General features: G+C 39.0%; 1 protein-coding gene across 4 annotated transcripts in view; it reads right to left on the bottom strand.

The window, feature by feature from the left end:
• LOC126297705 (protein unc-79 homolog) overlaps window positions 1-24364 on the bottom strand; it is an 810295-nt gene that overhangs the window by 473537 nt on the left and 312394 nt on the right. For all 4 annotated transcript variants that reach the window (XM_049988834.1, XM_049988837.1, XM_049988836.1 and 1 more), the window contains exons 20-21: window positions 16381-16538; window positions 6914-7095 (exon numbers count right to left, since the gene is read on the bottom strand). In XM_049988834.1, coding sequence (XP_049844791.1) covers window positions 6914-7095; window positions 16381-16538 — 340 coding nt within the window. The remainder of the gene's footprint in view (window positions 1-6913; window positions 7096-16380; window positions 16539-24364) is intronic.

Below are 24364 nucleotides of genomic sequence, written 5' to 3'. Positions count from 1 at the left end.
TTTAAAACGCTTACCTTTTATTTATAATCTTTTATGAACACTGAGAGTGTCATAAAAATCTGTGCTGTGATAAAGTAAAATATACTGGTACTATAAGCGTATGTAGTGACTTCCCTAGCTCAGTTGATAACACAGCTGACTTAAAAGCAACAAAAATGAGATCAAACTCAGGTTCAAATGTACTTAGACACACCCACAGACCCAAAGGATTAATGTACATAATACGGGCCCACCTGCAATAATAAAAATCCTGACCCCCTAACATAAAATGTATAATGTATCATTAACTGACATATTTTTCATTAAAGCATCATTAAATGACATATCTTTCATTAAAGCAGGTACAAATAGAAATTGCTATTCCTTGCTGACTTAAAAACTGGAGGGACGTTATTATCTTTATAATCACCTTGCCTGCATTTTTCATTCCATCTAATTTATGTGTTGAGATCAGGAATGATATATTAGTACTTTGTTTCATAGTTGCCAGGGCAGTCACAGGCCAATGGTAAAGTGTAAATTTTTCATGAACTGTGAAACATTCAATTGCCTTTTGCCACTGGGAAAATCCATTTTGAACAAATGCATTACATGAATCCCTTCCTGCAGAAGTAGCAGTAGCTGACAGATGCACTACACTGGAATCAAAAGTGTTTTTACACACTCTGCTGAACACTTTGTTCAGTTCTCTGTCATAGTAAAACCAAGGAAATGTGTTTTTCCACCCTTCATGGTACGACCTGCCTGACAATTTCTTCACACTTATTGCTGATTTACTACAGGAACTGGCATTAGACACATTCTCACGTTCCTTATTTTTTGACTGAACATGCTTTTCAGATTGTCGGTGTTAGTAATATCCATCTGTGATGATGACGACAAACAAATGATCAACATATCCCTAGTGACTAGAAAAATGTTTGAATTCAAAAGCATGTATAGAAGCAATACTCAGTATTGTGTTTCAGCTTTCCACATGCATCCAGTAATCATGCAATGTTTGAAAACTGTGAAAATTTTTGCCCAGCAAAGAGTTTTTGCTCCACACATCCTGTCAGGGGACCCTCTTCTTTGTACTAGCTATGATTGCAGTAATACCCCTTCAGTCTACAATATAAGCTCCCTCATCCTTCAAAGCCATTGTCTCAAAAAACAAAATGATAACAATCCAGATTACATGAAAACAATTTCTCTGAAATCTTAAACCTCACAGCTATTAAGGTAGTCTGCAACAATCAGCTTCCTTATATCTTGGATTATTCTTTATTATTGCTCAGTATTGCTAAACAGATATTTTAAAACAATAGCTGATTAGTGGAGTGGGCATACAGTAGTGTGTTATTTGTAAGGAAACATGAAAGCAAGCAGAAAAGACGGGATCCCATTCACAGTATAGTATGATTGTTATTCTGGGGAGTGCCTCTGACTTGGCCAGAGACAGGCAAAGAGCAGGGTAGTGTGTTGTTCGTTTCCCTTTGCACAAAGACATCTGAAACAAAATGATATATTTCAGATGATAAAAATTTTAACTTCCAGCTCAGTGTTGCAATTGCTCCAAACTAAAAATTTTGTGGGTGTGACACACCCACAAGATTATTTATGTGGGTGCTTGAGCCCTGGCATACCCACATAGTCAGTGTATACCATGCGCAGAGGCTAATGACATTATATTGTCAAGTCTGACAAGGTCATATAACCCACTTCCTGCAGCCTCTTGTCCACTGTTCCTTCAAATCATTGACGACATTTTACTACTCTGCTTCTAGCAGTTTCATGTGCAATAACCCTGGCAGACAAATAACTAGGCTGTAATTCAGCAAACTGTTGGGATCTGCTTGGGCAAAAGCAGCAACTGTAGTGAACACCTTATCTGTATTTAGGACAACTGGGATCATACCTTTTGGTATGGCAGCTTTTCCAGAGCATATCTACCTCATCACCGCAGAATCAGCACAGCCAACACTGAAACAAGCATCTCCTGCCACCAGAGGAGAACCTAGCAGTGTTCCTTCAAACAGTTTTCAAGACATCCAGGGGAGCTAGTGGGTGCAGAGGTAGCTCAATCACCAACAAAAGATCTAAATAAAATCTCTCTGATCATGGATCATGAAAAATCACAAAACAAGGTACTGCTACAAGTGTTGCTAGAATCAGAAATTCAAGGGAAAAAATTAAAATTCAAACTGATAAAGCAATAGGCCCAACAGAAACACAAGGAATTGAACAGGCAAAAAGTGAAGAAGATAAAAGTTCCACCAGCAAAGAAGAGGAGTAGGAATGACACCTCTAGCTCAAAAGACTCTGACTCCAACCTGGATGACAGTCACGGTGTTAGGAAGAATTCCACTACTAGCTGGTAAAATTATTATTTGTTGAAACACAACCAGTTTCAAAGTCTAAAACTGCATCACCAGGTGCTACAACATTAAAAGATCATAGGCATACCCATCACTCCTAGTCAAAAATTACTATTCAGTGAATATTGTCAATACTATGCCAAGCAAAAGGTAATGAAGATGTGCTCTGCTCATTTAAAGCAAATTTCTGATAAACAAAATTGTGGTTACAGAACCATGTTTTAAAATTCGCCTGCAGCAGCATGACAGCAGGGCAACTCAGTGTTATGTAAAGTAAAAGGGGCCTGCATGAATAACAAAGATGGTCTCTCTTTGTCATTTTTGTGGGCCACTTTTAGTTTGCCCAGCACCAGGTTGCATTGATGCATGCAAATTTTAAAACATTGCACTGTAGCCCCAAGTTTCATCTACCTGTTTAACAATAATGAAATAGATGTGCACCACAAGGGCTTAATGTCCAAAAATCTTCACTACTATATCTAACTCCACCAGATGGAATACACTGCTATTGAGATCCATAAGTCAATCATCTGATGTTCCCATGACAAAGGAGGGGTGAAGTCCAGAGCTTATAAAAGATCACTTACTAAAGGACTTTAACTCATTATCTGAAGATTATGAGTTATAAACTTGGTCAAATATTTCTTAAAAATTATATTGGTACATGGTGGGTAGTTTGAATGTTTAATCAGTTCTGTTTTATTACACCACTAGCCTCTTCAGATATGTCAGATATCTAATAAACAACATAGTCAGAAAAAAATGAATTTTTTTGTTGACATTAACACATTGTGAGTCTGTATTTTTGGATAAGTTCTATTATAGAAGTTGTTTCTGTATATGGGTGCATGTGCAGTCATAGGAGAATTTTATACAGTCTTTAATTGATTTATGAGTTCCTGCTTTATTTACAGAGCTTAGTGTCAAGAGGTTTACTAGTATTCCCTTCATTGTGACAGTGCTATGAAATATTCATATTTTCAATAAATTTACATAACTATTTATGCTCTTCTTGGATGAGAAAACACTAATTTATGTAATATTTTTATTTTTATTATGAAAATGTATGTTGTAAATACATCCTCCAGCTAATTTCATTTCTAAATCTAGTTCTACATCTATATGCTCCAAACCAAGGTGAAGTACATGGCAGAGTGTATTTCTCATTATATCAACTATCAGGATCTTTTCTCATTCCAGTCACACATTTGTGTAAGAAGTGTGGCAAGCATGATTGCTTACACAACTCTGTGAATGCTGTAATTGGTCTAAATGTCTTTTTGTGATTTAGTATATAAAGGGTTGTAGTACATTCTCTGTTAACACTGAAAATAAAAATACAAACTATTTGTCATATCTGTATAATGTAATACATTTTATGTTTGTTATGCAAGTGCAGTTCAATCTGTAGACTGGTAAAACTGAAAGTGTATTTGCTGTGAGCTGTGGTGTGTCCATCCCTGATGAACCAGGTTCAATAAGCCTTTTGTAGTCTGAAATAAATAATCTTAACACTCCTAGATTCAAGACTTACAGATAGTTCTTGTAACTATGTAAGTAGACTTTCACAGAATATTCTGTGTCTTTCTTGAAGATATGCCAGTTGATTTATTGCAACATCTCCTTGATGCTCTCCCATGGGTCAGATATACCTATAAGCATTTGTGCTGTCCTTTACTGTATGTTTTCAATGTCTCCTGTTAGTCATGTTTGGTATGGGTCACACACACTTGAACAATATTCTAATACTCTAGTATTCTAGGATGGGTAAAGTATTTTGTAGGCAATTTCTGTTGTAGACTGATTGCATTTTCATAGTAACATACCATGAACTGAAGCCCATCACCTGTTGTACCTACAATTAGTGTGTGTTATCCAGTAGGCAATCACTGTAACAATAAGAACTAGAAGGCTTTTAATGACATCACTGTTTTCAAAATATAAATAATGTTTGCTTCATGTTTCAACAGAGAAAATCATTTTTATATTGGCTAAATTTATGAGTCAACAAAGTACTTTGTTATTCATATTACATCATGAAAAGTGTATCCAATAAATAAATAAATAAATAAATAGGAAAGGTACACTTACTTGGATTGTAATAGAGTAAGGGACATGCAAATTAAGTTTTTTTTAAGAAAATTGTCAGAAAATTGAAGGAGTGCATTTTTACTGCATATTCAGCTAGAAATTCTCTTTTTGTAGAATTACATGTATGATTCACTTTATGTATTAGGATCCATTTTCAAATAATTTGTTTGAAAATATGCACTAAGACCTGACATTCAGAGTGTGAAATGTGAAATAAGAAAATTAGGAGATTGCAAGCAACACTATTCATTTCATTGAGATGTTCACAGAATTATTTACTTTGCCCATGATGTTAAACACATGCCCTGAAAAGGGATAACATTCTCCAAATAGACAATTTAAACTTGAACACACTGAAACTCTTAACTGATTTGAATAATAGGCATTTCAATCAAACATCATTGTATTTTATTGTAATGACAGTACCATTTGGATTCCAGATCTCATTTTATGTCTGGAGTTTTCTTGATTGTTACACTGTTTGCAGGAACTGTTGAATGTTAATGTGAAAATAAGTTGTCTGCTGATATGGAGGGTAATAATACACTGAAGCGCCAAAGAAACTGGTATGGGCATGCTTATTCAAATATGTAAACAGGCAGAATAGGGTGCTGTGGTCAGCAAAACCTATATAAGACAATAAGTGTCTGGCACACATGTTAGATCAGTTACTGATGTTACAATGGTAGGTTAACAAGATTTAAGTGAGTTTGAAAGTGGTGTTATAGTCGGTGCACAAGCAATGGGACACAGCATCTCCAAGGCAGCGATGAAGTGGATATTTCCCCATAGCATCATTTCACAGGTGTATTGTGAACATCAGGACTACTGTGAAACATCAAATCTTTGATATTGCTGCAGCTGGAAAAAGATCCTGCAAGAATGGGAGCAACGAGGACTGAAGAGAATCGTTCAATGTGACAGAAATGCAACTCTTCCACAAATGCTGCAGATTTCAATGCTGGGCCATCAACAAGAGTCAGTGTGTGAACCATTCAATGAAACATTATTGATATGGGTTTTTGGAGATGAAGACCTACTAGAGTACCCTTGATGACTGCGCGACATAAAGCTTTACATCTTGCCTGGGCCCATCAACACTGACATTGAACCATTAATGACTGGAAACATGTTGCCTGGTTCAAAAAGTCTCATTTCAAATTGTATTGCGCAGATTGACATGTACAGGTATGGAGACAACCTCGTGAATCCATGGACCCTGCATTTCAGCAGGGGACTGTTCAAGCTGGTGGAGACTCTGTAATAGTGTGGAGTGTGTGCAGTTGGAGTGATATGGGATCCCTGATATGTCTAGATATGACTCTGATAGGTGACAGGCACGTATGCATCTGATCACCTGCATCCATTCATGTCCGTTGTCCATTCCGATGGACTTGGGCGATTCCAGCAGGGCAATGCAACATGCCATATGCCCAGAATTGCTACACAGGGCTCCAGGAACACTCTTCTGAGGTTAAACACTTCTGCTGGCCACAAAATTCCCCAGACATGAACATTATTGAGCATATGTGGGTTGCATTGCAACTTTCTGTTCATAAGAAATCTCCACTCCCTCATACTCGTATGGGTATATGGACAGTCCTGCGGGATTCATGGTGTCAATTCCCTCCAGCACTACTTCAGATATTAGTCAAGCCCATGGCACATTGTGTTGTGGCATTTGTGTGTGCTCACAGGAACCCTACACAATATTAGGCAGGTGTGTCAGTTTCTTTGACTCTTCAGTGTATATATTATGTAATGGGTAGATAATTTGAATTCAACTATCATGTTGACAGCAGGCAATAATTTAATGGGGCAGATTTCAGATTATCTGAAGTGAAGATAAGCTAATGTTGTCTTCTTTGTTTTTTGACGTTTTTTCCCCAGTTGCACATATACAAGTTGTGTAGGTTAACTGCCATCTTTAGCAATTGTAATAAAAGTCTTATTAAGACCAGACATGTTATGATTTATTTTAGAACATCTTGAAATGGTCAGGATTTTTGTTGTTTATAGCATTGTCTTCCTCTTCCAAGTTCATGTGTTGAGTTTTTGCACACAGCCCTTTCACTGCACTAAATACATTTATACTTTCATGTTGGGAAGTATCACTGTCCTCACAAAATGGGGAGATGACAGTGATACTTCTCAACACAAAAGTGTAAATGTGTTAAGGGCAGTGAAAGAGCTGTGTGCAAAAACTCAACACATACACATGGAGGACAAAGAATAATGCAATAAACAACAAAAAACCTGACCATTTGCAGATGCTTAAAATAAACCGAAATGCATCTGGTCTTGATAAGACTTTTATTACAGTTGCTAAAGATTGCAATTAACCTACACAGCTTGAAGATAAGATACTTTGTCAGTTCTATGCTAGCTGTCAGAAATGGATGTGATGGAAGCACTATATTTTGAAAATGTTACACTGTACCTTGTCAGATACAGCTATAGCTCACCTTGATAGCAGTATCATGAAGAGTTCCAAGGTATAGAGTAGCTCTCTGCGCTACCTCCACATTTGCATCATCCATACTGGAAATAAGGTAACAGAAAGCATTTGCCAGAGCTGACTGCAGTGGCTGAATGTTTCGTAGAGGTGTTGAATCCATGAAGCGAGCTATAACTGTAACTCTCTCAACTGAAAATGAAAAAAATATTCAATGACTTCTCACACATTACACCCACTGCTATTCCTGTTTTTAGCAAAAAACCAATGTAAGCTATACTCTATAGTGACAAAATTAATAGATTCCATATAGGGATTTTTGGAGTAGCGTATGACTGGTTCAAATCATATTTTTCTAAGAGGTGTTGAAGGATGGAGCTACAAGATACAGGCAGAGATTTCTCATCAGCATACCAGAGAGTTAAGTATGTGTTGCCATGGGGGCCCATACTGGGACCACTGTTGTTGTTACTATTTATAAATGATACGCCAAGCAGTATATCAGCAGCAAATATGATATTGTTTGCTGATGACACAAGTCTGTTTGTTAAAGCTATGAATGAAAGTGACCTACCGGAGAAAGTCACAATAGTCACAGAAGAATCAGACACATAGTTTATGGATAACAGATTAATTGTGAAGAAAAAAAAGTTTGGAAAAACTTCAGCTACATGACAAACAAACAATAAACCAACATAACTGCAGATACACTAAACGCTTCATAATAAATTTTTAGGGGAATGGCAAGATGAAGCATTTAAGGTGGGAGAAACATATGGAACTGCTAAGCAAAAAACTAAGTCAGTACTGTTGTGATCTTAGAATGCTTAAAATGTTCTATAGTACAGATGCACTGTTATGTTCCCATTGTGCTCTAATATACAGTGTGTTAAGATGTGGCATCATGTATCTGCAGGAGTATCAGTCTGGCCACACACTTATTTACAATTTAAAAGAGACTCTTACATGATATCTGTACCAGAACTGTGCCATAGTCTGTTATGTTTAGGCCACCATCCACATCATGCTTCCTATCATACAGGGGCTTTGGTTGCACTGTATTTGGAAAATTCTTCAATGAAGCCTAGCTGACCTCAAATATGCTTTATGATGATGCACTTTTAGCTTAAATTTGGATTTTATTTAAATGTTATTCCACCTGTCTGCATTCAGGTAGGTCTTCATGCTTTTGTGTCTCAATTTTCATATTTATGAAAAAATTATTTCAGTGAATAAACTGCTTATCTGTACTTGAAATTGTTGTCCACAATTGTGTTGGTCTTCCCCTATAGCTTTATCTTCATCTACATCTAAATAGGTACTCTGAAAGCCACTGTACAGAGCATGGTGGAGGTAACTACTAGACATTTCCCTTCCTGTTCCACTCACAAAACGATCAAGGGATAAATGACTGTCTATATGCCTCCATATGAGCCCTAATTACTCATATCTTATCTTTGTTGTGGTTCTAATGTGCAATGTCTGTTGGCAGTAGTAGAATCATTCATCAGTCAGCTTAAAATGCTCATTCTCTACATTTTAAGAAATTAAATTGTGTTTCTGTAAGTGTACATTCAGTAAGTCTATGGTGCAGCAGTTTTTTTAAGAATGTGTCGGTTCATTCATTTGGTAAGGCAATCAGCAAGGCCACAGCTCTCAGCTGATATACATTTACAGCATGCGAGTTAAATGTTTATGTTTTTCTGTTTCTTCTTCATAGCATATTTTATTTATTAAATTTTGTCCATGTTTTTCTGTTTAAGAGGTGCAATCTCACATTTTTGTAAGAGTAAAAGTCATTCAGTCTGTAGTGCAGTAATTCCTCATTTATTTAATTTTGAAGGCAATTGCCCATTCATTTATTAAGGCAGTCAATGAAATCGCAGCTCTAGGCTGGTATACATCTACAGGATGGCAAGTTAAGTGTTTATTCTTTTCTTTGTTTTCCTCACAGTACATTTATTAAATTTTGTGCATGTTATTCTGTTTAAGATGTTCAATCTCACGTTTTTGTAAGGGTGAATTCATTAAGTCTGTAGCAAAATAGTTGCTTGCTGAACAGCCAGGTACGTAGATCCTTAACGCATCAGTATCCATTGGCGACATCAAGAGGGCAGCAAACTGTGTATCTAGGATTATGTCTGCTTCTGTAGTTTACTTCTTCAGTTGGTCTACATCTACATCTACATCTACATCCGTACTCCGCAAGCCACCTGACGGTGTGTGGCGGAGGGTACCCTGAGTACCTCTATCGGTTCTCCCTTCTATTCCAGTCTCGTATTGTACGTGGAAAGAAGGATGGTCGGTATGCTTCTGTGTGGGCTCTAATCTCTCTGATTTTATCCTCATGGTCTCTTCGCGAGATATACGTAGGAGGGAGCAATATACTGCTTGACTCTTCGGTGAAGGTATGTTCTCGAAACTTCAACAAAAGCCCGTACCGAGCTACTGAGCGTCTCTCCTGCAGAGTCTTCCACTGGAGTTTATCTATCATCTCCGTAACGCTTTCGCAATTACTAAATGATCCTGTAACGAAGCGCGCTGCTCTCCGTTGGATCTTCTCTATCTCTTCTATCAACCCTACCTGGTGCGGATCCCACACTGCTGAGCAGTATTCAAGCATTGGGCGAACAAGCGTACTGTAACCTACTTCCTTTGTTGTCGGATTGCATTTCCTTAGGATTCTTCCAATGAATCTCAGTCTGGCATCTGCTTTACCGACGATCAACTTTATATGATCATTCCATTTTAAATCACTCCTAATGCGTACTCCCAGATAATTTATGGAATTAACTGCTTCCAGTTGCTGACCTGCTATTTTGTAGCTAAATGATAAGGGACCTATCTTTCTATGTATTCGCATCACATTACACTTCGCTACATTGAGATTCAATTGCCATTCCGTGCACCATGCGTCAATTCGCTGCAGATCCTCCTACATTTCAGTACAATTTTCCATTGTTGTAACCTCTCGATACACCACAGCATCATCTGCAAAAAGCCTCAGTGAACTTCCGATGTCATCCACCAGGTCATTTATGTATATTGTGAATAGCAACGGTCCTATGACACTCCCCTGCGGCACACCTGAAATCGCTCTTACTTCGGAAGATTTCTCTCCATTGAGAATGACGTGCTGCGTTCTGTTATCTAGGAACTCCTCAATCCAATCACACAACTGATCTGATAGTCCGTATGCTCTTACTTTGTTCATTAAACGACTATGGGGAACTGTGTCAAACGCCTTTGCGGAAGTCAAGAAACACGGCATCTACCTGTGAACCCGTGTCTAAGGCCCTCTGAGTCTCGTGGACGAATAGCGCGAGCTGGGTTTCACACGATCGTCTTTTTCGAAACCCATGCTGATTCCTACAGAGTAGATTTCTAGTCTCCAGAAAAGACATTATACTCGAACATAATACGTGTTCCAAAATTCTACAACTGATCGACGTTAGAGATATAGGTCTATAGTTCTGCACATCTGTTCGACGTCCCTTCTTGAGAACGGGGATGACCTGTGCCCTTTTCCAATCCTTTGGAACGCTTCGCTCTTCTAGAGACCTACGGTACACCGCTGCAAGAAGGGGGGCAAGTTCCTTCGCGTACTCTGTGTAAAATCGAACTGGTATCCCATCAGGACCAGCGGCCTTTCCTCTTTTGAGCGATTTTAATTGTTTCTCTATCCCTCTGTCGTCTACTTCGATATCTACCATTTTGTCAACTGTGCGACAATCTAGAGAAGGAAGCACAGTGCAGTCTTCCTCTGTGAAACAGCTTTGGAAGAAGACATTTAGTAATTCGGCCTTTAGTCTGTCATCCTCTGTTTCAGTACCATTTTGGTCACAGAGTGTCTGGACATTTTGTTTTGATCCACCTACCGCTTTGACATAGGACCAAAATTTCTTAGGATTTTCTGCCAAGTCAGTACATAGAACGTTACTTTCGAATTCATTGAAAGCCTCTCGCATAGCCCTCCTCACACTACATTTCGCTTCGCGTAATTTTTGTTTGTCTGCAAGGCTTTGGCTATGTTTATGTTTGCTGTGAAGTTCCCTTTGGTTCCGCAGCAGTTTTCTAACTCTGTTGTTGTACCACGGTGGCTCTTTTCCATCTCTTACGATCTTGCTTGGCACATACTCATCTAACGCATATTGTACCATGGTTTTGAACTTTGTCCACTGATCCTCAACACTATCTGCACTTGAGACAAAACTTTTGTGTTGAGCCGTCAGGTACTCTGTAATCTGCTTTTTGTCACTTTTGCTAAACAGAAAAATCTTCCTACCTTTTTTAATATTTCTATTTACGGCTGAAATCATCGACGCAGTAACTGCTTTATGATCGCTGATTCCCTGTTCTGCATTAACTGATTCAAATAGTTCGGGTCTGTTTGTCACCAGAAGGTCTAATATATTATCACCACGAGTCGGTTTTCTGTTTAACTGCTCAAGGTAGTTTTCAGATAAAGCACTTAAAAATATTTCACTGGATTCTTTGTCCCTGCCACCCGTTATGAACGTTTGAGTCTCCCAGTCTATATCCGGCAAATTAAAATCTCCACCCAGAACTATAACATGGTGGGGAAATCTACTCGAAATATTTTCCAAATTATTCTTCAGGTGCTGAGCCACAACAGCTGCTGAGCCCGGGGGCCTATAGAGACATCCAATTACCATGTCTGAGCCTGCTTTAACCGTGACCTTCACCCAAATCATTTCACAATTCGAATCTCCGTCAATTTCCTTCGATACTATTGCACTTCTTATCGCTATAAACACGCCTCCCCCTTCACTGTCCAGCCTATCTCTGCGGTATACATTCCAATCAGAGTTTAGGATTTCATTACTGTTTACGTCTGGTTTCAGCCAACTTTCTGTTCCTAGTACTATATGGGCGTTGTGACCGTTTATTAATGAGAGCAGTTCTGGGACCTTTCTATAGACGCTTCTGCAGTTTACTATTAGCACATTAATATTGTTATTCCTTGTTGCATTTTGCCTACTCCTGCCTTGCCGTGTCTCAGGAGGCGTCTTGTCGGGCCTAGGGAGGGAATTCTCTAACCTAAAAAAACCCCATGTGCACTCCACACGTACTCCGCTACCCTCGTAGCCGCTTCCGGCGTGTAGTGCACGCCTGACCTATTCAGGGGGACCCTACATTTCTCCACCCGATAGCGGAGGTCGAGAAATTTGCACCCCAGCTCTCCGCAGAATCGTCCGAGCCTCTGGTTTAAGCCTTCCACTCGGCTCCAAACCAGAGGACCGCGATCGGTTCTCGGAACGATACTACAAATAGTTAGCTCTGATTCCACCCCGCGAGCGAGGCTTTCCACCTTCACCAACTCCGCCAACCGCCTGTACGAACTGAGGATGACCTCTGAACCCAGACGGCAAGAGTCATTGGTGCTGACATGAGCAACAATTTGCAGTCGGGTGCACCCAGTGCTCTCTATCGCCGCCGGTAGGGCCTCCTCCACATCTCGGATGAGACCCCCCGGCAAGCAGACAGAGTGAACACTGGCCTTCTTCCCCGACCTTTCCGCTATTTCCCTAAGGGTCTTGCTAGGATGGTTAGGATGTATGCATGCTGTGTACATATGCAGGAGGAGTGGGTCACATTTCATGCTTTGTGAAAAATCTGGCTTGTGACATAGGGTGTGACTTGTTTTGTCCATGGGCTCTGCTTCGGAGGCACCTTCTAGTGAACCTGACACTGTGGATCCACCCTCAGAGCAGGGTGAGTGGTGCGGGGTATTGTGTTCGCATCACTCGAGGTGGAGGGAAAATGCGGAGACTGGCTGCCTAGCCTCACCCATTCATCCTGTGAGTAGATAGGTGGCCGATGCTGCAGCAGGGTACAAGCAGGCACACAGGGGGAAGGGTTTACTTGTTATTGGGAGTGCCAACATTAGGTGCGTTGTGGAGCCCCTTAGGCACATAGCGTTTACGGCTTGAAAGAAAGCCAATGTGTACTCAGTATGTCTGTCAGGGGGCCTCATCTGAGACATGGAGGTGGCCTTGCCTGTGGCTATTGAGGGTGCAGGGTGCAGTTATCTGCAAGCTGTGGCTCACATCAGCACCAACGATGCACGTCACATGAGTTCTGAAGCTATCCTCAGTTCATACAGGGTGTTTCAAAAATGACCGGTATATTTGAAACGGCAATACAAACTAAATGAGCAGCGATAGAAATACACCATTTTTTGCAATATGCTTGGGACAACAGTACATTTTCAGGCAGACAAACTTTCGAAATTACAGTAGTTACAATTGTCAACAACAGATGGCGCTGCGGTCTGGGAAACTCTATAGTACGATATTTTCCACATATCCACCATGCGTAGCAATAATATGGCGTAGTCTCTGAATGAAATTACCCGAAACCTTTGACAACGTGTCTGGTGGAATGGCTTCACATGCAGATGAGATGTACTGCTTCAGCTGTTCAATTGTTTCTGGATTCTGCCGGTACACCTGGTCTTTCAAGTGTCCCCATAGAAAGAAGTCGCAGGGGTTCATGTCTGGCGAATAGGGAGGCCAATCCACGCCGCCTCCTGTATGTTTCGGATAGCCCAAAGCAATCACACGATCATCGAAATATTCATTCAGGAAATTAAAGACGTCGGCCATGCGATGTGGCCGTTCACCATCTTGCATAAACCACGAGGTGTTCGCAGTGTCATCTAAGGCAGTTTGTACTGCCACAAATTCACGAAGAATGTCCAGATAGCATGATGCAGTAATCGTTTCGGATCTGAAAAATGGGCCAATGATTCTTTTGGAAGAAATGGCGGCCCAGACCAGTACTTTTTGAGGATTCAGGGACAATGGGACAGCAACATGGGGCATTTCGGTTCCCCATATGCACCAGTTCTGTTTATTGATGAAGCCATCCAGGTAAAAATAAGCTTCGTCAGTATACCAAATGCCGGCCGCGGTGGTCTCGCGGTTCTAGGTGCGCAGTCCGGAACCGTGCGACTGCTACGGTCGCAGGTTCGAATCCTGCTTCGGGCATGGATGTGTGTGATGTGCTTAGCTTAGTTAGGTTTAAGTAGTTCTAAGTTCTAGGGGACTGATGACCACAGCAGTTGAGTCCCATAGTCCTCAGAGCCATTTGAACCATTTTGAAGTATACCAAATGCTGCCCACATGCATATCGCCGTCATCAATCCTGTGCACTATATCGTTAGCGAATGTCTCTCGTGCAGCAATGGTAGCGGCGCTGAGGGGTTGCCGCGTTTGAATTTTGTATGGATAGAGCTGTAAACTCTGGCACATGAGACGATACGTGGACGTTGGCGTCATTTGGACTGCAGCTGCAACATGGCGAACGGAAACCCGAGGCCGCTGTTGGATCACCTGCTGCACTAGCTGTGCGTTGCCCTCTGTGGTTGCCGTACACGGTCGTCCTACGTTTCCAGCACGTTCATCCATCACGTTCCCAGTCCGTTGAAATTTTTCGAACAGATCCTTTATTGTATCAATTTTCTGTCCTTTGGTTACATTAAACCTCCGTTGAAAACTTCGTCTTGTTGCAACAACACTGAGTTCTAGGTGGTGGAATTCCAACACCAGAAAAATCCTCTGTTCTAAGGAATAAACCAAGTTGTCCACAGCACACTTGCACGTTGTGAACAGCACACGCTTACAGCTGAAAGACGACGTACAGAATGGCGCACCCACAGACTGTGTTGCCTTCTATATCTTTCACATCACTTGCAGCGCCATCTGTTGTTGAAAATTGTAACTACTGTAATTTCAAAAGTTTGTCCGCCTGAAAATGTACTGTTGTCCCAAGCATATTGCAACAAACGGTGTATTTCTATCGCTGCTCATTTAGTTTTTATTGCCGTTTCAAATATACCGGTCATTTTTGAAACACCCTGTACATTCAGCTGGCAGTGATGGTGATGACTGCTGGCCTTGCATGGAGGGTGCAAGCACAGCTCACAATTTGCAGTATTGTTCCTGGAGTTGATTGGGATCCTTTGGTTTAGAGCAGGGTGGAGGGCCTCAACCAAAGGCTTCATTAACTCTTTAATGGTCTTGGCTGCAGATTTCTAGACCTGCGTTATTGTGTGGGGATTTGTAGGACTCCCCTTGATAGGTCAGGGGTGTACTACACACAGGAGGCAGCTACTCAGTTAGTAGAGTACTTGTGGAGTGCACATGAGAGTTTTAGGCTACACAGTAGTTTGAGGTACTCTGTTGAACACTCACCAGTCAATATGCAGAAAGGGAAGTCAAATGGCATTCAGAATAATGACACTTCAACTGTCATAATTTTATCAGTAAATTGTTGAAGTATTCATAATACAGTCCCCCATTTACTGCCCCCCCCTCCCCCCCCCCCACCCCCACCCCCCCAGGAATGTTCCCCTGCTCAAATTATCCTTGGAACCAAAAGCTGGCTGAAACCTCAAGTGGAAAGGTCTGAGATATTTAGCGAGTCATGGAATGTATAATAAAAGACAGATTAGAGGCCATAAGAAGGGGAATGTTCATTGCAATTGGCAAATATATTGTCCCTATTGAGGTTAAAGTAAAGTGTGACAGTGAAGTTATCTGGTCACATATAACATGTGTAGATGAAGCCAAGTTAAATGCATGTTTTTGCATGTTTTTACCAGCTACCCAATTCAGTTTTGACAGTTCTAGAGCCATTCAAAGAACGTCTATGGTCAGCAGTGTGTAAATATTCAGCCCATGTAATGTTAGTAGAATGTTACTTTAACCTACTGAGTAAAGACTGGGGTGTCCAGTGTTTCACGGTGGGGGTACAGACAGAGAGTCATGCAAAATACATTTATGTGGTCTGAGGAGTATTATTATTGACTAAAATTGATAGTATGAAGGCTATATTTTATAATCATAGACTGAAAACAGAAGAAAAAGATGTTTGTATACTTCCTGTAATGCAGTGTATGTAAACACAACTATGCTCCAGCTTGTAATAACTGTTAGAACCAAATACATACACCAGCAGTAATGACTGCACATAACTCTTTGCCTGGGAGCTATATCCAAAGAAAACGTAGCAGCTATCAGGCTCAAGAGTATTACATATTAAAGTGGAAAGTTATAATTACTCTGAATTGATGTGTCAAGTCATATGGGAGAATATCTGCACTGAGAATGTGGATAAGAAGACTTTACAGTGCTGAGGTTTCAGAATTGAGGTAAGCCATAAGTGGCATGTAAAAGCAGAAGCCATCTGTACCATAAGTTGTGTCCAAGATTCTCTACCCTAAAGCAAATTAAGAACACATATTTTGAGCTTGAAAGATAAAACAATACGATTTTCTGAGTTGAATGGAATGCTTTTAGGAATAATAAGTAAAAGACTCTGACACATGATATGTTTGGAATTGTCATAATGTTATACAGTATATATGATTCTTTTTAGAAAACTCCCATATGTGGAATATTTGTAGTTATCAGGGTTATTCACATATTTTAAAAAGGAAATTCAACATACCTGCCACAAATCTCACTCTCCAGTCAGTACTTTGGAATTCCCTTTGAACTATTGGCCAGAAAACATCAGATCCAGAAGGTAGTGTAACACAATGAAGTAGAAGTGGTACACATACTTGACATATATGTGAGTGTTCAGCACTGCAGAGGTCCCAGAGGCTACAAAAGAAATATATATATATATATATATATATATATATATATATTAGCACTACAAGAACATGAAACATACAAGACATGTTCAGCTACTTTTTCACTTTCCCTTACATCTATCACCACTAGCAGATTAGTAGGCAGATAGGCACCTATTCCCTAATGCCTACAATTCATGAAAAAATAGTCTATATGCTCCTCTGTGTTATTACTATCAATCTGGAGGTTAATGAATTAAAACATTATTCAGTTCATAAAGCAACAAAAGGATTTGCCAGCATTTATCTTTAGGGCATACAACTCAAAATACCAAATGACAGAAATCCATAAAAATATAATGCTTGACAAAAAAAAAAGTGGAACACCAACAAGACATGGTCTGATGTAAAAGTAACTTCATATCTGCATGCTCCATCGGCACGTATATGAATGACAGAGCTATAATTTTATGCAACAGAAAGACCACCAGAGTGCATAGGTGTTGTTACCAGGCCTGGTAAGATACGAGGTTATTGAAAAGTTATGCACATCTGCTTCAAGAAGCAAAATAAACTGTGTAATGATGGAGTGGTTCACAACACAGTTCACTGTATTTTCAAATAAAATAGGGTCAGAATTCAACAATGTGATGCAGCAAACTACACTCCAATTTTCTGAGAGTGAAAGTGTTTTTCATGAAAGGTATGTAGATTTCCACTTGACCTAATCATTGGATTCTGAGTATTCATATATCCAATAAGGTTAAATCATCCCCATCAGTAAAGAAAATGGACCGAGCAAGGTGGCGCAGTGGTTAGCACACTGGACTCGCATTCGGGAGGATGACGGTTCAATCCCGTCTCCAGCCATCCTGATTTAGGTTTCCCGTGATTTCCCTAAATCGTTTCAGGCAAATGCCAGGATGGTTCCTTTGATAGGGCATGGGCAATTTCCTTCCCATTCCTTCCCTAACCAGAGCTTGTGCTCCGTGTCTAATGACGTCAGTGTTGACGGGACATTAAACACTAATCACCACCAGTAAAGAAAACCTGGGCCAGTTCAGCAATTCCATAGATGTCAACATATGACTGAGACCATGTATAGTAAGCTACATGCTTTTCTTTCACTGGTGTCAATTTCTGCATACTATGAACATGATATACCTCAAATTTTATATTTCAAACGCTTTATGAGCAGTGTCATATGAAATCTGAAATTGGCCTGACAGTCCCTCCAAACTTTTTTGGAAGCCAATGGAGAATCATATTCCTCACCTCAGATAGTTTAACATCATTAAAATGGTTGGCTTCCTGTTCCTATTCATGTCTGAAAGTGATCTGATGTTGTTGAATTGTTTGGCATGGTGTTATCTGGACATTTCCTAGGGAATGTGTCTATAACATGTGCATACAAACAACCAGTAAAGTACTGTTGAACAACGAAAAGTTGTTGCTCTTGAAAAACGACATGTTTACCAAGTAATGAACAGCACAATACTACAGTTGTCATGGGACTACTACCCAGTACTTTGGCATCTTCATTTGTTGCTGATAATACCTGTAGTGCTACCTTGATGGGTCTCATCACATGAATGCTATGCAATTCCTATTTACACAAACTCTTATTTTCATATGGATGAATTTCAGATTGCGTTGGATATAAAGGGTGTGAACCATGCCAGATGTTGAATGATCACTGTGAAGGACATAGAGATTCTTTGTAGTTGTGTGAGACAGCGATATCAGCACCTGACAGAATTTTGAAGGGTGTTTCCATTTGGTTCGCTGAATGAATTGTGCAATATCCAGATTTTAGAGGCATCTGGATGTGACAGAGGCCTAATATTGCATTGCATGGGAGTGTGATTGCAGGCAAACATTTTGTCAAGGTTATGGTTGACCAAATTTGATCATCACAAGGAAGGTTCACACCATTCACATTGTACACCAAGCACATTGTAAACCCTTCACATCTGTGCCTGCCATCTGAGAACAAGTAATGGTGTCTCTGCAAAATTCTGTTTCATCCTGCACCATTGGTCTGAGATTACACACAAATTTTAAAGTAATGTAATGAAAAAATTATTTGCTGAATTCAAAATGTTTACAAAACATATCAGAGTTTCATCCATGGAGTTTGTCATCTGCTTGAATCAGTTTGGCACAATTAATCATAGACAAGTAGCATACATGCATGCAAGTCAAGATCAAAGAGACCAACTCCATTTATGGGATGTTTTATTATTACTGGGTATCGTACTTGTATTTGCTTCTGCAGAATAATTCAAAATATAGGCCAAGGCAGTTATTACACTGGAAGACTGCAGAAAGCAGTCTATAAGATAAGAGTCACCTGCGCACTGCAGCAAGTAGTGACCAGGTGACTTACCTTATAGATGGAGGTGACAAGCAATTGCTGGTAAGTGTGTTGCAGCTCATAAGATATGGCTTGGAAGTTGAATACTATTCACTAATATCATCAGACAGAAATAGAGGAATGTTCTTGGTCTTCATATACATTTCCCTAACATCACCTTACTTGAGCAGTAGGAATTAACAGATAAGTGCAACATTCATTTTAACTGACCAATTCAGCACCTGTACTCTGTTGGTGAAAACCGATGCAAGTTCTGTTCATCTGTTCCCCCTGCCGTTACAATAGACTCAACGTACACATCCATGAAACTGAGTTTATGGATAGCTTGCGCCTTGGAGGTCATGTTCCTTGCAAATGTCAAAACAACAAAGAAATAGAAAACTTATTGAATAATGGATAGTAATCACATTTTTTACTTAGTAATCACACTTTTGCCTCCTGACTCAGCACTGTGGCAAACTATGAAGTTTAGCCATTGATGCTGCTCTGCCACACTTGTCACCTTCATCATCATCATCATCATAGCTATCAACATTGTGGTGAACTCCTTTGTAACTGAAATATGTAAGTCTGACAAATATATATTTCACTATTAACACTGTGATAACTTATATATGCAGCAGATGGAGGGAGAGAAAAGAGTTGAAATTTGACACATGGGGGAGGGGGAGTAAGTAATTTTCTGCTTACATAATATATCATTACAATATGTTTCTTATCTATGAATTAATCTCAGACATGATTTTTCTCATTCATTGCTAGAGATTTTGCAAATAGCAGTCAAGAATCTGTGGACAGCAGTGGAGAGTCTGCAGTCTAGCACACTCCACCTCCTGACTGAGCAGCAGAAAATCTGCAAGCAGCCATGGCAGTTGAGAATCTACACATGGAGAAGACGACCTTGTTAGACTGAACTTTGTGGACCTCATCATTGCCATTATTACTGTTATCATTGCCACCATTTATTATTGGCATCAAACTGATACTAAGTAAAGTAGTGGTGGTGGTGGTTAGTGTTTAACATCTCGTCGACAACGAGGTCATTAGAGATGGAGCGCAAGCTCGGGTGAGGGAAGGATGGGGAAGGAAATCGGCCATGCCCTTTCAAAGGAACCATCCCGGCATTTGCCTGAAGCAATTTAGGGAAATCATGGAACACGTAAATCAGGACGGCCGGAGACGGGATTGAACTGTCGTCCTCCCGAATGCGAGTCCAGTGTGCTAGCCATTGCGCCACCTCACCCGGTCTAAGTAAAGTAGTACTTGATATAATTATAAATGATGTGTGAGCCACCTACAAAGGATGTGAAAATCAATTATGACAGTCTAGAATGGGTTAGTGTGGATTCAGCTATTAAAAATCAAATATGTACTGGCATAATTGGCAACCATGATGGGTTTAAGGATCCCAAACCATTTCTTACTGCATGCCTCCCAGCTTTTACCAACAGAGTGTGGGAGCTGAAGTGACCACTTAATATGAATGTCTCACTTATCTGTCAATTCCTACTGCTCAAGCCAGGTGAAGGCAGGGAAACGTAAATGAAGACCAAGGACATGCCTCTATCACTGCCTGATGATATCAGTGAATGGTATTCAACCAACATCAAAGACCAACTTTTAGAAAAATTGAAAACTTTCTAGGTTCAAGATTTCAGGTGGGCATTCAAAGAAATCATGAAATTTTTCACTAAGATTAATATAAATAAGAGATTTTATTGGAGAATGCACAGAAAACTGGACAATGCATCTAATTATATTCCTTATTCTGATGTATTTAACTTTGCTAATATATCATTTCCTAATTAATTGAATTATGTACAAATATTTGAGAGAAACAATGTAAATATATCTGTTACTAGGTCTTCAGTACTCTCAGCATAAGTTGATGTTACAGGATGGGCAGAAGAGGAAAACAAAGAAGAAAAGTGTAAAGTGCTTCTGATGTATTTTTTGAAACATAATAAGTGTGAGAAGCATCTCATTCCCTTAAATCTTCTTGCTGCAAACACAGAAATTTACCATTTCTGCTAGATAAAAAACCTTTCAAAATTAGCACGTAATACTATTACTGCTCATCAGCATCAAATTGAAGAATATGAATGCTGTTTATGATCTTTTTATTCTAATGACATGCTGGCTGCACATTTAGTTGATTGTTCACAGTTCCAACTGGTCAGAAGTATCATGCTCCAAGCAGAAAATCAGTTCATAAAATCTAAGTCATAATTAAAACTACTAGTTGTCACATAAGCAGACACTGAATTCTTACTGAAACTGGGGGTTAGTACAAAAATTGTGCATAAACCATGTAGTATAGCTTCTTATATGCACTGCAATTACAGCAATGAATATGCAGGTTTTCAACTGTACTGAAGTGCAGATTGCACGAAATGGTTTAGCAAACAGCTGTATTTGTTTGCTGATCGAATACAAAATTACTTGTTGCAGATTAATGAGATAATTGTTAGTGCCAAAGAGGGAGCGGTATTTAAAAGAATGCTTCAAGCAAATAAGTGTGAAATACAGTGAACAGCATTTTAAAGTCAGATTTTATAGAGCCACACATGAGAGCTGCAGTTTAAATTCAGGAACCTTTTAACAAAATTCAACAAATGCCTTTTTTTTCAAAATGTGATACTTAACAGATTCTGATACTTTAATTTGAGCCTCACACAATGGCTAAAAGAAAATATAACAAAACTGAATATTTGCTGTTTTACAAGCAGCCTGAATGTAGCAACTTTCACAAAACTGAACACCTTCATTTTTAAAGATTCCACAAAACTAACCCTTCTTTCATAGTGAATGTTTGAATTTTAGAGCATAAAATTTAAAACTTAATTTTACTAGCCTTGGTGTTCACTTTTTTTTTTTCAGGCAATCACGTGACATTGGCTCATTAAATGTTTGTTGGACAACAATGCATACTGTCCCATTTAATTCTCTTTCATGTCGGACACTGTTTTACTACTAGATTAGTAGCTGTTGTAGTGTGCTCTTATTAGGACATTAGAAGATTCAGAATATTCTGAAACAACTCAGGTACTGAAAAGTGCAAGATAAATGTCAAAAGAGTGAGAACTTCATGAGTACACCGTCAAACTAATATCTGAATACAAATTGTAACCATATTGAAAGAACAAGGGAAACAACAAGCAAAACAGGCTATTTGTGTCTCAAAGACCTTTTTCATTTTAGGGACAGCATGTATATTAATAAAACAAAAGATGACCAGGATAATTCCTTACTATGGTTACTGTAGGCAAATTGGACTTTTGCTGGCCAATAAATATGCACAACGTGAAACTAATTTTAATCAACATTGGGCATCCCACATAAAAGTTAAATGAGTTTGCAATGATTTCTGGTTAGTGTTAAACTTTTTTGGACCAAAAGACCATGAAGTATTAGGACTTTTTCAGTTTTTCACTTATAATGCTAAAACAATGCACCCTGCAGAAAATTTCCAAAACACCCTAATGAAAGAGCATAAAATTTTGCGTAGAATTACCTAGCAATTTTTACCAGTTTGGGCAAAAAGTGAGTGACATTCATATTCCAATGCCTGTAAATTAACTCAGGAAAGTTATAGAGCATCAATTTCTGCATAAAAAGAGCTCCTAAATTTGAAATTCACTCACTCATTTGCAAAGATACAAATAAAAATGTAAAAGTATTTGTAGCTCTAAAGAAGAAAAACACATGAAAACATGGATATGGTTCAAATGGCTCTGAGCACTATGGAACTCAACTGCTGTGATCATCAGTCCCCTAGAACTTAGAACTACTTAAACCTAACTAACCTAAAGACGTCACACACACCCATGCCTGAGGCAGGATTTGAACATTCGAACGTAGCAGCAGCGCGGCTCCGGACTGGAGCGCCTAGAACCGCACGACCACTGCGGCCGGCAACATGGATATCTTGAGTTTTGTAAAAGTTTGTAATTTCCATCTTTTTTCTGAATTAGTGATGAACTTAAACTATTATTTCATGAACCGCTATCTACATAAGAACAGTATGCTAGTTTTGAAATTTTTTAAATCCACGATATTGAGGACAATTAAAAAATACCTCTCCTGTAAAATTGTTTCTTGCGTTTATTGATTTTTGTTAAAATGGTCCTCAATTATAGACTTAATTTTATGGTGCCTGTTATGTTACCCAATTTACCAAATTATGATACGCATTTTATTATCATGAACGTTACAGTAATGCCCGAATCGAAGAAACGATTAAAATTGTTAGGAATACGTGTTAACAGAAAGGTAATTACATCAGTCTGTACACTGTGAACACTTTCAAGGCACGGAACTGGGTGACTGTTGTATACACATATGTACTTAACTACTGAGTGGTCAGTGCAACAGACTGTCAAACCTAAGGGCCCGGGTTCGATTCCCGGTTGGGTCGGAGATTTTCTCCGCTCAGGGACTGGGTGTTGTGTTGTCTTAATCATCATCATTTCATCCCCATCAATGCGCAAGTCGCCGAAGTGGTGTCAAATTGAAACACTTGCACCAGGCGAGCAGTCTACCCGACGGGACGCCCTCGTCACACGACATTATTATTATTATTATTATTATTATTATTATTATTATTATTATTATTATTATTATTATTACTGAGAGTCCTCTCAACACTGTCTATTTATATCACAATCAAATTACATTCTACAGTTCTTGAAATTTTACAAATTTGTTCTTGCTCAAAGATCTAGTAAAAATCTCTGCTACATTGTTTTCTGAATTTAATTTACAAATATCTATAATTCCATTCCTATTATATTCATTCACAAAATGGTAGTGTACTTTCATATACTTTGAAATTTTAGTAAATTTGCCATATGTAGCAATACTGACTGCCCCTGAGTTGTCTTCATATACATGAACAAGTTCATCAAACTTCACATTAGAAATATTTAAAATATCCAGAATTAACTTAATCTCAGTGACATCTTCTGACAATACTACCCACTCAGCAAAAGTAGAATATTTTGTAACACTTCCACATTTCCTAGATTTCCAAATAACCTAATTAAATTGCTTGATGTAGACTTATAATCTGCACAATCACCTGTCAAATCCACATCTACAAAACACTCTAAGAGATCAATATTTTCAGTCCTTCCATGTGTTAACTTCAAACCTCTTAATTGTTACAAATATTTAAGTACTTGCAAAGTGTACTTAAAGTGAGTGTCATTGTAACAATTTTGAAATCTACTCAAATAGTTTACCCTCCAGGTTATATCTGACTGTGTTCCTGAGCTGATGTACAGGAGGGAATCTTCCAAGTTGCTGTACTTAATATAATGACTTGCATCTTGTGTTGGTGCTGATTTTAAGTTAATTTCCATTAGGGTATTGTAAAAATTTTAGTGCTCAATATTATGTTTCTTAGCTTGACACTCAATCTAGCTTTCCTGGCTAAGAGTCATTATATTCTTTACATAATTATAGTCAATATTTAT

This window comes from Schistocerca gregaria, chromosome X (genome assembly GCF_023897955.1).
Source record: "Schistocerca gregaria isolate iqSchGreg1 chromosome X, iqSchGreg1.2, whole genome shotgun sequence".
NCBI lineage: Eukaryota > Metazoa > Arthropoda > Insecta > Orthoptera > Acrididae > Schistocerca > Schistocerca gregaria.
This window is presented reverse-complemented; position numbering and strand designations above follow the sequence as displayed.